Source organism: Cynara cardunculus (genome assembly GCF_001531365.2).
Source record: "Cynara cardunculus var. scolymus isolate 2C chromosome LG 2, CcrdV1, whole genome shotgun sequence".
Classification (NCBI taxonomy): domain Eukaryota; kingdom Viridiplantae; phylum Streptophyta; class Magnoliopsida; order Asterales; family Asteraceae; genus Cynara; species Cynara cardunculus.
This window is the reverse complement of record NC_037529.1, coordinates 12,997,944-13,013,433: the sequence shown is the minus strand read 5'-3', so window position 1 is coordinate 13,013,433 and position 15,490 is coordinate 12,997,944. Positions and strand designations below refer to the sequence as shown.

The 15,490-nt window shown below is 31.7% G+C and overlaps 1 protein-coding gene across 2 annotated transcripts; it reads right to left on the bottom strand.

The window, feature by feature from the left end:
- Positions 1-158: 158 nt before the first annotated feature.
- Positions 159-6,432, bottom strand: LOC112507118 (potassium channel AKT1-like). Of its 2 annotated transcripts, none has more exons than XM_025111549.1 (11): positions 6,116-6,432; positions 3,933-4,298; positions 3,716-3,773; positions 3,259-3,576; positions 2,813-3,058; positions 2,637-2,735; positions 2,511-2,543; positions 2,237-2,422; positions 1,953-2,147; positions 1,778-1,853; positions 159-1,222 (listed from the first exon to the last, which is right to left on the bottom strand). In XM_025111549.1, the coding sequence occupies exons 1-11, from the start codon at positions 6,331-6,333 to the stop codon at positions 294-296; spliced, it is 2,724 nt and encodes a 907-aa protein (XP_024967317.1). In that variant the 5' UTR covers positions 6,334-6,432; the 3' UTR covers positions 159-293. The 2 variants fall into 2 exon arrangements, with proteins under 2 accessions (XP_024967317.1, XP_024967318.1); XM_025111550.1 differs by having other exon boundaries at positions 1,167-1,254.
- Between the last annotated feature and the right edge of the window lie 9,058 nt (positions 6,433-15,490).

Genomic DNA, 15,490 nt, shown 5'->3' with positions numbered 1-15,490 from the left:
TCACTGTAGGACGAGATGATTAAGAAAAGGAACAAGCAGATTCATAACGTTATTGTTGGGTAATTTGATTACTTATTGTTCGAACGTGTCAAAAACAGTTTGTTTTATTGTCAGCAAGAGCCTTGAAAGACACAACTGTGCAAGCAAAGCACACGGACTCCTCTAAATAACCATTATATTAACAGGTAAAGGAAGTTACAACTCAATCTGCTTACTTGCATTGTAGCAAAAACCAAAAAATTGAAAAAATACGGAGATTGGAGATTGTGTGTGTGTGTGCGCACGTACGTGTGTTATCTTAGATTTGCATCACCACCATCTTTCTGGTCTGATTCCTCACTTGCATCACTCACGAATACCAAATGATCACCATCCCTAACTACCTCTATTCCATCTACTTCTGCCCCCTCTTTGTTTACAACCCTAGATGCTAGAAAACCATACTTTTTTACACCTATCTCAAGCAATTCCTCAAAGCTTTTCGGCATCACCACCAGTTTACCCGCAACATCCCCTTTTTCCGGGCAACTTACTACCACCCTACCCGAGTTTTCTCTTACCCCAGCTCCAATCATACTTTTAGGCCTAGGTGACACCAAGTCTATACTGTTGTCACCCTCTCGGACATTCGACATTATCCCAAAAAGAGAATTATGGAAATTGTCACCTCTTCGTCTCGGACGTGATCGACCCCAAGACACGTCCTCTGAGTCTTGAGGAGCAGACCGAGGCATTACCGGCTCACTTTTAAACCTTCCAAGAAACTTCATGCTTAGAGAAAGACGGGGCCGCCTTTCCTCGGGGATCGTGACAAGTGGTTCTGGTTTGGTCAACAGATGGTCATCTGGGAGCTGTACGGACTGGAAGAGGGCTTTTATATCTTCGTGGCCTTGTTGGTCAGCCAAGTCTCGGGGGGACCAACCATGATTATCTTGTTGGTCAATGTTGGCTCCTTGACCTAATAGAAACTTCACCATCTCGGTGTTCCCTTCACAGACAGCAACGTGAAGGGCTGTGTATCCATCATCTCTGGCACGGGTGATATCTCCTCCATGACGGATGATTTTCTTGAGCCAATCGAAGTTGTTTTGCTCAGCGGCAAAGCAAGAGAGCTTCCCTACGTCTGCTGAGGATAGTTTGGCACCGTTTTCTGCCAACAGTCCTATCACCCTTTCATGGTTACCCGTTATAGCCTCCCACAATGGAACCATCCCTTCTGAATCTGTATAGGTCAATGTACAATAACTTGTCATCCTGGGAAACCAATGTGAATGTGAACCATGACGTTAAAATACACATATGAGTATAAATAGATCATCTAAACCTTTACGGTACTGCGGTACATATACATATCTGATTAATCAAATGAGAACCAATATAAGGTAAAGAACCACTGATCATGTGTTATAAATCAATGCATGTGAAAATGTGTTGTCTTACAATGTGATTATTGTTAATGTGTATTTTTTGCTTCACAATGTGAAACAAAATATACACAATACTTAAATCATGTATATTGTGAAACAAAAGTACATATTAAAAATAATCATATTGTATGGCAACATATCTACTTGACATGTATTGTTTCACAACACATGATTAGTGGTTCATATTTCTTTGTTTCCCTACTATATACATATTATATATATATATATATATATATATATATATGTATATATATATATATGTATGTGTATATATATATATGTATGTGTATATATATATATGTATGTGTGTATGTATGTATGTATAGGTCTAACTATAAAAAAAGGAGTACCTGCGCAATTGGGATCTGCTCCATAATCTAGCAACAAAAGCACACAGTTCTCATTTCCTTTGGAGGCAGCTATGTGCTGAGAATATAACACCAAACACATCAATTAAATCAATATGTTATATGTACAAGTAAAGATTGGGTTGCAATCAAATATATGTGAAAATATTTTGCATACCAAAGCGGTCCTCCCATTGTTGTCCGATTCATTTGGATCAAGACCTCTCTTTAACAATTTGTGCAACAACAGGTCGTCTCCTCTAAGTGCAGCAAAGCATAGGCTTAGGGGCAAGTCCATCCTACCACGAGCCAACATGTTCTCAGTCTCCACCAACACTCCTTCCATAATTGGATCATGTACGTCTTTCAGATGCTGCTCCCACAAAAAACCAACACTCAAAATCAATATCATTTGATTGTAATCTTAGTTTAAAGAGAGAGAAGAAAAAGAAGTTGAAGAACCTGGAGGAGATTGTTCATAATAACAGTCCCGTCACCAACGTTGGCTTGAACAATGTTCATGAATGAGGTACGGTTTAACCTTAATAACTGGCTTAATCTTTTGGTGCGAACTGTGAAAAGTTGAGGTTTATAACAAAGAACCCCAATTTCACCACAGAGGTCACCAGGTCTTGCTTCACCTACAACCTGCACTTGTGTAATATCATTTAGTTAGGTGGTTATTAAAATCTTTACAAATTCGGACAACATATTTACGTATCGACAGAGGACTTGCCTGTTCAACTCCATTTTTGGAAACCAGAAGTTCCTGATCATAATTATCAAAGATTTAAATGAGCGCTAGAAGATAACGGTAATTTCTCTCTGCAAAATTGGAACAAATATGAAATCCAACACTCACCACTGCTCCTGTAACAAGTATGTAGAAATCTGTCGGGGCTTCATTCTCCAAAATAACATCTTCCTTTGGAGGAAAATATTCAGCTTTCATTTCCGAAACCTTGAGAATTTTGTCATACATTATTAGATGATTTCATAGTTTTAGTTAATAATATATTGATACGTGTTTGAACATACCAGCTGAAAGAGCAAGTCCTTGGACACACCTCGAAACAAGTAGGCGTTATCTAGGAGATTATAAAAAAGGAAATGAGAAATGCTCGACCGGATGGCTTTGGGAAGGGAATCAAGAGTCTCTTGTTGTTGAAGTCCCTCTGAGTTGGTTCTATACTTGAGGCACAAATGTGCAAGCATCTGATCTTGCAACCGATTGGGCAACTGATTCCTATGTGCAAAACTTGAGGCTGCCTGAATGGAGTCCCTCTATGCTCAAAACCAATACATCAAAGTAAGTTACAACAATCAAACAAGTAATCATATATCAGCACAAGACATAGAACCACCAAGAGCTCGTTAGTCCAGCAGTATACGAGTTGTTCCCAGTAGATCCCAACCTCCTTAGAGTGAAGGGTTCAAGAGTATTATGTACTTCAAAAGAATGCTTCAAGAATGAATGTACTCACAAATTGCCTAGTTTTGCTGGTACCATGGACAACCAAGTTGGTCATATTTCCTATGAGGTATGATGTCAATCCAAGGTTGAAAAGCATGTAGCATATGACAAATATCATCTCCCTTCTATTCTGAGCATGCAAATCACCATAACCAACAGTGGTAAGAGTTGTGATCGACCAGTACATGGATGTCACGTAACGGATCCCCAAGCTCTGATCCTTGAAGTCCTCGTTATCGTACCCTATCCAAGTCCTACCCGGATTAGGATAATTAGCAGCAAGATAATAGTAGAAACACCCAGCACAGTGTACCGCAAAGAGGGTAACCTATAATGATCATATGTTAGTCCACTTACCACTAACATTCTTGATAGTAACCTCATAATTGCAAGATTTTATGTGTGTATATACATAAGTAAGACTTTCTGTCCAAAATTATATAACATTTGTAGTTCATAGTACTTACAAATATAAGCTTGGCACATCGAACCCAAAAGTAGTTGAAGTGCCTATCTTTCTCCAATCTGTTCTCATCAACCAAAGGGAATAAATTACAACATAAAACAATGAAGTAGTTCAACACTATGGCTTTAAGATTTATGGTTCCCTTCTTGGACCCTTTGTAGTATTCTGTAATTTGTGCATCAATGGAAGTAAATTAAGAACAGAAGATCTCGATGTACCTGGCAAACATGGCACTAACCCTGCGCAGACGCCATAGTCTAAACATGTTGAAGAGTCCATAGGATTGAAAGGATCGAGTGGATATCTTCCGGGCTAGTTCAGAAGGAATTGTAGAAACAATGTCAAATACCAACCAAGTTTTTGTATATCTCCAAGCAATCTTCTTTGGGTTGTCCACTAAAAGATAGGTCTTTTTATCTAGGTAAGCTACGAAGAAGGTGAGGATAATATCAACGGCAAAGAACCCATTGACAATGTTATCAATGATTGAGAGTGGTCTCTCTGGTCTTTCAAGAAAACCGAATTCAAATGGAGACACCCAAGCTGTATAGAGCACCAAAGCTACTAGAAACACCTCCCATGCCCTGAAGATTATAGTTCGGTTAATCTCGGTAAAATTGAGCAGTAGAAATTAGAAAAGATTGTCTGTTTATAGAATTTCAGTGTTCACTTAATCAATATCTGCAGTCATGGAATTGAATTTGATATATCGATGGAACCAAGATACACTTGGAAGCAAAACATGACCAATATTTTTAGTGTTCTCAGAAACGGAGTGGAAAATAAACAAGAAAATGGCTCATCAGTCCTTGCAAGGTATAATCAGCAACCAGTTGGTAAAAAAATTGAACAGAAAGGAAAAGAAGAGCATAATGATCTAGAATACTAAAAAGATTCCCACCTAGGTATGTTGATTAAAAGTTGGCTTTCTACGGCCTTAGCCTGAGGACACGTTCTACGCAAAGTCATTCTTTTCTTCCACAGAAGGTCAAAATTAGACAAAAGAAAAACAAATGCTCACTTTGTCTTCCATTAGCTATCATATTCGTGTTTTGGATTTCAAAATCCATACAATTATATTCAGTGAAAAATGATCAAAAGGTATAAACAGTTGAATCTGGTGTTGAAAACGTACAAAAAGAATAACAAATATATATAATTTTTGCAGGTACTATTTCGACATAAAGCTATCATTCTTTGAGACGGTATGTACAATGTGAATCATAAGAGATTTCCTAACAAAAATTATTCCATTCGAATTTCTCTTCGAGTATGCACCATCCAAAATCAACTCAAGATTCCTAATACCTCTTGTGAATGTACAAGGACGAAAAAGCTCGAAGTTGGCAACCGAATCTATTATTATCTCCGTCTCTTTATCATGCATTTTATAAAAGATACTCTTTAATATATTTACTTATTCTACTTTGATTTTGTATGGTAAATAATAACTTTCAGTTTTTAAACTGATAATAAATATTTAATAAGAACCGTATCAAGATATACGATAAATATAAAATAATCATTCCAATTTTGGTTAATATCATGATGATGATAAAATCAGACCGTGAACTAAAAAACATAAAAGAGGCATGGTGCCCAAGAATTAAAATACTTTATTACAATTCAGCAACCTGAATTTATTAAGATGATGTTCAACAATCAGGCAAAATAATAAAGTTTATTGGTGGATGCAGGTTTTGATGACAAAAGCAGGATAACCGTGAACAGAAGAAATTTAAAAAAGCACGGTGCTCAAGGATTAAAATATTTGTAGTATGATTTTTACAGATAGTCCGGAGTTATTGCATTTGAATCTTTACGGCCACAAAAGAATTTTTATTCCTCCTTATATTTGAACCTCCAACGCCATAAACATTTTTATTCCTCCTTAAATTTCAACCTTTTGGAAGTATGAAAATTTATTAACATGATGTTCACGAATCAGGATTCTGAAACGCTTAAAAATTAATGATAAAAAAGTTGTTCTGTGAAATCCGTCCACCAGACTGGACGAAGAACAGGAGAACATGATCTTAAAAATTTCACGACAGTAATTTAATGCGCTGTGCGTCTGTGCAAAATCGGATTGTACAATTGACAACGCATATCTTACAACAAATAGCAGCATGACTGTTCATTGGCATCACCGCCTCAGAACTTAATTTTTGCTGTCAATGGCGGTTTCACCAGAATCCAAAGTTACGAAGCTTCTACACAGAAATTACGAGCTATTTCTACTAGTTCAAATTAATTCAACAAAAACGAAATTCTAGTTTCAGAATAAACAATAACATCAAAAATATACACATACGATTGTGCGATACTGTATGCACAACACACACCAAAAACAGCAGTATTCAGCATATACAATTATACATAAACAAACATATATACATACCTGTAGCGGCGATCGTGAGGGGAGATGATGGACCTCCGAAGCTTGACACGACGGTTACTGCGGGCACCAAGAGATGGTAAAATTCCGGTGGTTAGACTGTAGTGGCTGCCGTCTCTGGACATCTGTTCGAGTTCTTGAGCATCGCCACACATTGAAACCCTAAAACCTCCATTCTTCTTCTTAAGTATACTACTATCGGTACCAAAAATTTCCGCCATTTATATATAACTTCGAAATGCTCTCCTACTTCTTCTGCAGCTCCCTCGGCTGGGGGTATATATATATGTACAAAGATACTATTTCATATTGGGTTCCATCACGAGACTCTTCTAAGAAAGTCGTCTTACGGAGTAACTCCCAAATTTAATTTTATGATTATTTTTTACAACAATGGCCCCTTGACTATTTCATAATTTGTTATTTTAGTCTTCTAATTTGTAATTTTCAATTTTAGTATATAAATTGGTCATTTGTTACACTTCTTAGGTAACGTTTGTCAAGTCTCTTACCTTATTGAATGAATATGGCAAGAACCAAAACTTTTACCCTGTAAGAGCGAAGGAAATGACCACAAGTTTTATCCGGTAAGTGAAAGCAACGACTTTTACCACGGTTAACGCTTACCAGGTAAATTGTTGCATATGAAACCGTTTTAAAGAACTAAAATTTTACCCGATAAGTAAGTGATAGTATTGAATTTTACAGGTAAGCACTTAATGGAGTAAACAACCTCTTAGAATCTTATGATCTCGTTGTCTCTTGAAACTATAATGATTGAATAAAACAAAATAAGAAATAAGGTTTGGCATAAACTCATAATTATCAATATTGAACGACGATTAATAATCTTCGGGTGAATGCAATGTCCTTGTGGGTATAGATTTTCGATAACCAGTGTGTGTTACAGTTGCTTCTTAATATCATTGTATATTAACCTATTTGTAACTTATGTATATTCTAATTATCCCATAACACATTTTCTTTAGGGTCTGTTTGGCTAATGCTGATTAATGAAAATGAGAATGAATTTTCATTCCCCTCCCAGTTTAATCAGGAACAAAATTTTGGGCTTCTGGAGGAATGAGCCAATTATATTATAGAAAACCAAACACTTTCTTTTATTTTCATTCTCATTGATTACTGTCTAATACCTCTAACCAAACACCCCTTTAGCCATGAATCTTCTATACGGTTTTGTAACATGTGGTTCTTTAAGGTTTGAGAACCACCGATAACAAAAGTCACCGTTAAGAGGAGATGAATAATGACGAAATAATAACTCAGTATTTAGTTTGTTTATTTCAACTCATTAACTACGGGAATGATTGTTTTCCATTTCAATCAAAACGATTTATTAGTAAACATTAAAATATTATCTGGAAGTGGATGTTTATGAAATTCAATAAAGAATATAAAATCACCAAATTTAGCATATCAAATTAAGGGGAAAAAACAAAAAGAAAGAAAAAATTAGCATTTGAGGACTGAAACTTAAAATTAAAAAACACAAAGGACCGATTCTGACTTTTTTCAAACTATGTTTTGACCCAACTTTATCTTGAAATTAATTGAGTAATTTACGTTTCAAAAACCCCTCCATATCCTTATAATTTGATATAATCTTGAATTTCTATTTATTAAAGTATCTTAAAATATTTTCTAATACTTTTTTTATCAAAATAAATATCGTATTTGATTTGAATTTTAACTTTGAGATAATAATAAATCTTTCATTATATAAACTCATTTAAGTCATAATCAAACATATCTCGTTAATAATTATGAACCATAAAACGTTTTTAAGTGAACTAAGAATGGGAAGTGAATAAATGACTCCATTATTAATAACTAGAAAGGTACTCGTGCAATGCAGCGAAATACATCTTGATTTTAATATTTTATTTTATTATTTATGTCAGTTGATATTATAATATGATCTTATGTGATTTTGCAAAAACGATAATGTTTTTATTATTGAATAAAAATATAAACTTGAAGATATCATAAAAATTTGACAAAAATATATCGATATTAATATCAAATTAACTATTTAAAATTCTTATTTTTTGTGTAATTTTTTAATTTAATTTTTTTATTATAATTTAATTTAGGTTTAATAATGAAGTAATTTATATTTGGTTTAATAATATAATTTTCTTATAAAGATAATAATTAATTATTTTGTTAAGACTCGATAATTATCTTAATTATATTTTATATTTTTTATATTTTAAAATGAGATGTTTATCTTCCATTTAATTATGTTTATTCGCAGTTAGTTACACAAATTCAAACATGGAGCTTTAATAAGTTGTATTTATGCATAATTTAATTGTAATTTTGAATCTTAAGTAATATGCATCAATATATAGTATTTTATGCATAAAAAATTGTTTTTAAGAGTTTCTATCAAATGTTTTATAATATAGTATAGATAAAATTATCATTTATTTAATTTTAAAAATAATTACATATACTTTTACTATAAATATTTATTTTAGGGGCGCTAAAAAAGTCCGAGTAAATATGATTTTGTTTTTAAAGAATTTTTTTTACATAAATTTAGAAAAAAATATTTTATATATTTTAAATGTAATTTTCATCTTATAAGGATTATATATTGTTGCAAAAATTAATCAAGATTCACAAAATTTGTTTCTGTTCTATGCACATTAAAATTATTTTAAAATGTTAATTCTTGATTAAATGCAGGGGCGGATCCAGTTTACTAGATATGGTGGCACAAGTTGTCGTTACATTCTTCAGCCGTAAGCAAGCGTATTATAATATTAGGTGTCATTATATATATTTTGAAACTATAATAATAACACAGGTTTGTCTTGGCAGAGTTGGTTTGGACGACTTTTTCCGATTCCATGGACGGTTTGAATGTTGTTTCAATCATTTTATTGGTTTTTAGTTGTTAATTTCAAGTTTAATATGTTTCTGAAAAAATTACGATAAAAGACTCAAATACAAAACTCCATATATTAAAACTAAAGAACTAATTAACAGGTCGATTATGTTTTTGAAAAATCATACATAATTTCGTTTTTTTATAATCAAATGATGTCATCGATCAAAAATTCCTAGGTTTCCCTCTGATTACAAGTTTTATTAAAAGGAAAATTGCATCAAAATAGAACCAATTTCCACCTGATTCTTATTTTGGAGAATCAACTTTCAAAATTGTCATTTAGGGGTCTCTATCAAACTTTTTGTTTATTTAAGGATCTGGTTGACCTGTTGACCTATTAATGCTGACCTTAATAGGTCTATTTTAAAACTAATATCTTTTGACAACTAAGATATTCCACATCATATTAATTTTTTATTTTAAAACTAATATTCTACGTCATATTTAAAATTGCAAAATAATTATAAAAAAATAAAAAAATTCGTTTTTTTTTTCCAAAAATTATTGTAATAAAATATATTTTTCATTCCAAATCTCGTTTTTTTTTAAATTCAGTTATCAAATTGAAGATTTTTTCAAAAATGGACTTCTTTACTCACAATTTGATATCTGGATTTTTTAAATGACAATTTTGAAAGTTGGTTCCCCAAAATAAAAATCAGGTGAAAGTTGGTTCCATTTTGGTGCAATTTTCCTTTTATTAAACTCAATCATTAAGTTTTCTATAGAATGAAATATGAAATCATTTGTTAGAAATAATAGGTTGAGTTCTAGTGAGAATGAAAGTTATGCTAAGAAGGGTAAGAAGAGAGATTTCCATCCTTGGACCAAGCCTAATTGAAGATCAACAGTAATGAGATGTACCGAATCAATTCTCATATCAAACACAATTCATGAGATGGGTGAGATTAAAAGTGATCAAAGATCCAGATCTCTTCTTACGTTTCTCACCTTAACTCATGTTTTCACACGATCCTACATCGAGGAAATTTTTTATCTATATATATATATATATATATGGTTGGGTCCGGTGAGAAAGATAGTTAAAATGAGAAGCGTAAGAAAAGATCTTCACCCTTGAATGCACATTAGGATAAGATGGAGCGAGATGCACCGGATCAGTCCATGTATCAATCGCAATTCATGGGTGGGTTTTGAGATTAAAGGTGATTAATGGTTCAGATCTCTTCTTACTCTTCTCTTCTTAACTCTTTTTCTCACACAATTTTTCGCTTTTTCTTTAATTATTAGTAATATATATATATATATATATATATATATATATATATATACACACACACATAGGCGTGAGTTCATTTGAAAACTCATTTTTTTTCTGAACATGATGATTAATCTCGGCCATTGATTGAAATTTAGATAACTAATCAATGGTTAAAACATAAAAAGGTTAATTTTTTTTATTAACCTGGATATTCAATCCGCTATTGGAGCCGACTAATCTCAGGGCGACCACCTGCTTTGCAGATAGCCCGTAGTCACCGCATTTGAACCTTCGTGGCCACAAGGAGATTTTTATTCCTTCTTGGATTTGAACCTGTGACCTCCTGGTATCTTTGACCTTTGGAGTCAAGCTCAAACCAATCAGGCACCACTCTTGTGGTTACATAAAAAGGTTAATTAAGAAGTGATCATGGACAAAAAATGGAAGTTACGTTTACGCATACCATATTTGACTTTTTATTTTCTTTTTTAGTTAAACAGGTTGATTTCACATTAATCCAACATATATATATATATATATATATATATATAGAGAGAGAGAGAGAGAGAGAGAGAGAGAGAGAGAGAGAGAGATGAAAGTTCATATACAAACTCTTTTCCTAAACACAAGGACCAACCTCGGCCTTCTATCTTATTTGATCCAACAACTCAATTAAATGGAGTTTTCAATTAAAATTATTAACTAGGGTGATTAGGAGTAAAAAAGGTAAGTTAATTTCAACCAACGCCTATCTTATTTTGCTTTTTATTTTATTTTCTAATTAAAAACTTTTATCCCCTTAAACTTTAAAATAAATTATCTTAAAAAAATCTAATATTTTTAATCAAAGAAACTAGATAAAAAAACGAGAATTTCATACTTTTCGATATGGTATTAATTTTGATATAGTTTTTTTTATCGTTTTAACCGTTTTTACGTGAAATGGTATATATATATATGTGTGTGTGTGTTATATTCATTATAATATATATATATATATGTGTGTGTGTGTGCTGTGTGTGTTATATTCCTTATAATATTTATTTTACGTTCAAGTGCATATAACAGCTCGACACCATGAATTTATAACTCGACATCATATTCTTCAACACTTTCTTCAATGTCGTAAGACACCGCGTTCTTTATCACCTTAAACTAACACCCATCGAGACCGATCGAGAACCTACTAAAATCGATCGAGAACCTACTAAAATTGATCGAGAACCCACCAAGACCGGTCTAGAAAGATCAATAATTCATTCATTAACTTGGTATGTATTTATGTGTATTAAACCATAAGCTACCACTTTGATTTTACATCGAGAACCTGTCGACTGATTTATTATTTGTTTGTGTGTGTAAAACCATAGGCTACCACTTTCAGCTTTTATCAAGACGGATTAGGAACCCATCGAGACCAATCAAGAATACATCAAGATCGATCGGCAACCTATTAGGACTAATCGACACCAATCAAGACTAATCAAGAACCCATTCATTGAATTAGTGTGTGGTTGTGTGTTAAAATCATAACGTAGCACCTTTATTTTCATCGAGACCGATTGAGAACTTATTGATCAGTTTATCGTGTGTTTGTTTGTATAAAACCATGACATACCCCTTTTAACTTTTATGGAGATGGATCGAGAAACCTATCGAGACGAATCGAGAACTCATCCAGATCAATCGAGAACCCAATTAAGAAAACAAAAGAAAAAACTAAAGTTTATAGAGTTGAAACTGTAGTATATTCATGATAAACAATATGCATATGCATGATGAGTATTATGGTGAAAATTAATATTTATGATAAATATCATACTAATATAAATATAGAGAGTTATTATATACACGTGATCATATATATATTCATGATGAATGTTAAAGTGAAAATATCTATTTATACGAATATCGTACTGATGTATGAATGTTGAAAAGTTGTTGTATACACGTGAACGTATATAAATATTCATGATGAATAATATGTTTATCAACGATGAATGTTATTGTTGAAATTATATATTCATGACGAATATCATATGATGTATGAATGTTGAAAATTTATTTTATACACGTGAACATATATAAATATTTATGATGAATGGTATATATCATATTAATATATGAATGTTGAGGAGTTATTGTATACATGTGAACACACACACACACACACACATATATATATATATGTGTGTGTGTGTGTGTGTGTTTTGAGAGGTTTGATGTGTTTATGCTTAAACGTTTTAAAAAGCAATCCCACCACCTCTTATTGTTTAAAATGGGTATATGAGATATTTACTTTTATCTAATTGGTATTGGGAGTAAAGTAAGAAAAGGTTGGTAAAGTCTTCCTGTTTATTCTGTGAACTGAGTATATGAAGTAAAAGAAGGAAAGAAATGAAGTTGATTCTGTGATTTCTATTTGGATATTTGTTGCTGATTTTCATCGTCATATCTTCATTTCTATGGTTATATAAAGTGAGTTTATTCTACAAGCTTTCCTTTTATGGTATTGATTAGAACCGTATGGTTCTTTATAAGTGGATGATATAAAAGTGTTTTTGGATGCTATGGATAGCATGAATTGATATTTTGATATGATTATATCATGTGAATGGAATAAGTGTAACATATAAAGGAGATGTGTATTTTAGTTATAAAGATGACATATCAAATAGAGGTGTATTTTGGGATAAAGGTGACATATCAAGGAGAGGTGTATACAAGGATAAGGGTGACATGATCAATGGAAATGTAAAATCTGGGTTTTTGATAAATGTTTTTTGTTTGTCGCATTCTTGTGATGTGATAACCTGAAGTTGTCGAATCTGTGTGATGCGATGACTAGAGTTTATCGCATCCATGTGATGCGATGAGATGTGTTTATCGCATCTTTATGATGCGAGGAGTGGACTTATCACATCCTATTGATGCGACAAGTTGGTTTATCGCACCCATGTGATGCGATGAGATGGGTCCTCGCACCAGTATGATGCGAGGAGATGAGGTTGTCTCACCCATGTGATGCGAGAAATTTATACATTCATCTTTATGATGCGATAAATTGTACTAGAATGTGTTAAATAGGTTGTCTCATCATTTTGATGCGACAAAAGAGGTTTGTTATATTAAAAGTGTTGTTTATTGGTTACTAACACCAACTATGAGTTTATAAACGTGTTTTGATGATTATCCACCCTGTAATAGCAAACAAAAGAATTTTTCATTAAACTCCAAAGTCTAACCCTCATTTTGGTGTTATGAAAATATGCTTTACAGGTTGGGCACAATCAGAGGATAAAAGGAAAGGAAAAATATGAAGAGTTATATATTTGCCTACATGAGATGTTAAGATAACATGCTAGCTTTTGTATTTGAATACTTTTTATATATACAAGTTTTGTATAAGGATTTTGTGAAAAAAATTGGTAGCTACCTTGTAATGTAGCTTTTGTAAATAGTGGAACTAGTTGTGTATATTATATTTCTTGATATATGAAAATATATGTTTATATGCAAATATGATCTTGGGGTATTACAATATATATATATATATATATATATATATTCATGATGAATGTTGTAATAAAAATATATATTAATGATGAATGTCATAGTGATGTATGAATACTGAAGATCTGTTGAATACACGTGAAAATACATAACTATTAATGATGAATGTTAAACTAAGTTGTATATTCATGTTAAATATCATATTAATATATGAATATTAAAGAGTTGTAAATATGAATGTATATAAATATTCATAATGAATATTACAAAGATATACTATTTGACTTAAAAAAACATTGAAAACGAAAAAATATTGAGATGAATGTCAAATCAAAGAGAATGAAATGTTTGATTTTTTGATTTAATTTGTTTGATTAAAATATTAATTGTTTTTTTAATATAATTTGGTTTAAAAAATAAGGGGTAAAAAATTTAATTAAAAAAGAAAATAAAATATCAAATATGGTATGCGTAAATCATAACTTTCATTTTTGCCTAGTTACTTATCAATTGATTTTTTTATGTTTAATCATAGATTAGTTATCTAAATTTCAAACAATGGTCGAGAGTAGTCCTTATGTTCACAAAAAAATGAGTTTTTAAATGAACCCACTCCTATGTGTGTGTATATATATATATATATATATATATATATATATATATATTACTAATTAAAAGAGAAAACGAAATATCGTGTGAGAAAAAAAATTAATGTGAAAAAAAGTAAGAAGAAATCAGGATATTTGATCATCTTTAATATCAAAGCCACCAATGAATTGCGTTTGATACGGTGATTATTTTGTTGCATCTCGCTCATCTCATCTTAATGTGCACTTAAGAACGGAGATCCCTTTTTATGTTTATCGCCTTAACTTTTTGTCTCATCCGAACCCAACCCTTCCACACACACACATATATATACATACACATATATACATAAATATAAGACTGGGTTAACATTAAACCAACCTGTTTTCGTGAGACCCATAAGATCATTTTTTTGTACTTGAAAAATCACAATAACACATTGTGAAGGTAAAAAAAATTTGAATCTCCACAACAAAAACACTGTAAAGTTTACCTTCACAATGTTTTGCTGTAAATGTTACATTCATAATATTTTGCTGTGAAGTTTTAAATATAAAAAAATGATCTCACGGTTCATACGAAAACAAACTGGTCTTACATGACCATATATATATATATATATATATTACTACTAATTGAAGAGAAATATAAATAAAAAATTATTTAAGAAAAAAGACGTTTAGAAAACAAGGGGGCATTGATGAAATCTAGGAGGGAAACAATAGGGGCGCAACAAATTCTCCGCACACGTGTCGTTGTCTCYATCCTTCACCTACGATTTTCATTATAATTAGAGATTAATAAACCATTTTTATCTATAGTATATTATAAAGTAATTGACAAAAAAATTTAGAAATTTTTTTTATACATAAAATATTGTTTATTAATGCATATTAATTAAAACTCAAGATTACAAGTAGATTGTACGTAAGTATAACTTATTAAAGCTCCATATCTGAATTCGTATAACTAATTGCAGATAAACATAATCAAATACATGATAAACATCTTATTTTAAATATAAAAAATCTAAAATATAATTAGGATAATCATTGAGTTCTAATAGATATTTAATTATTATCTTTATAAAATATTATATTATTAAACCAAAAATAAATTATTTCGTTATTAAACT

Bases quoted from the DNA above. Each gene is read 5' to 3' on its own strand.
- LOC112507118 (XM_025111549.1), bottom strand. From the start codon at position 6,333: ATGGCGGAAATTTTTGGTACCGATAGTAGTATACTTAAGAAGAAGAAT. The intron at 3,774-3,932 runs GTACATCGAGAT...TGATGAGAACAG, and splicing joins GTTAGTGCCATGTTTGCCAG to ATTGGAGAAAGATAGGCACT. The intron at 2,544-2,636 runs GTGAGTGTTGGA...AATTATGATCAG, and splicing joins TACTTGTTACAGGAGCAGTG to GAACTTCTGGTTTCCAAAAA.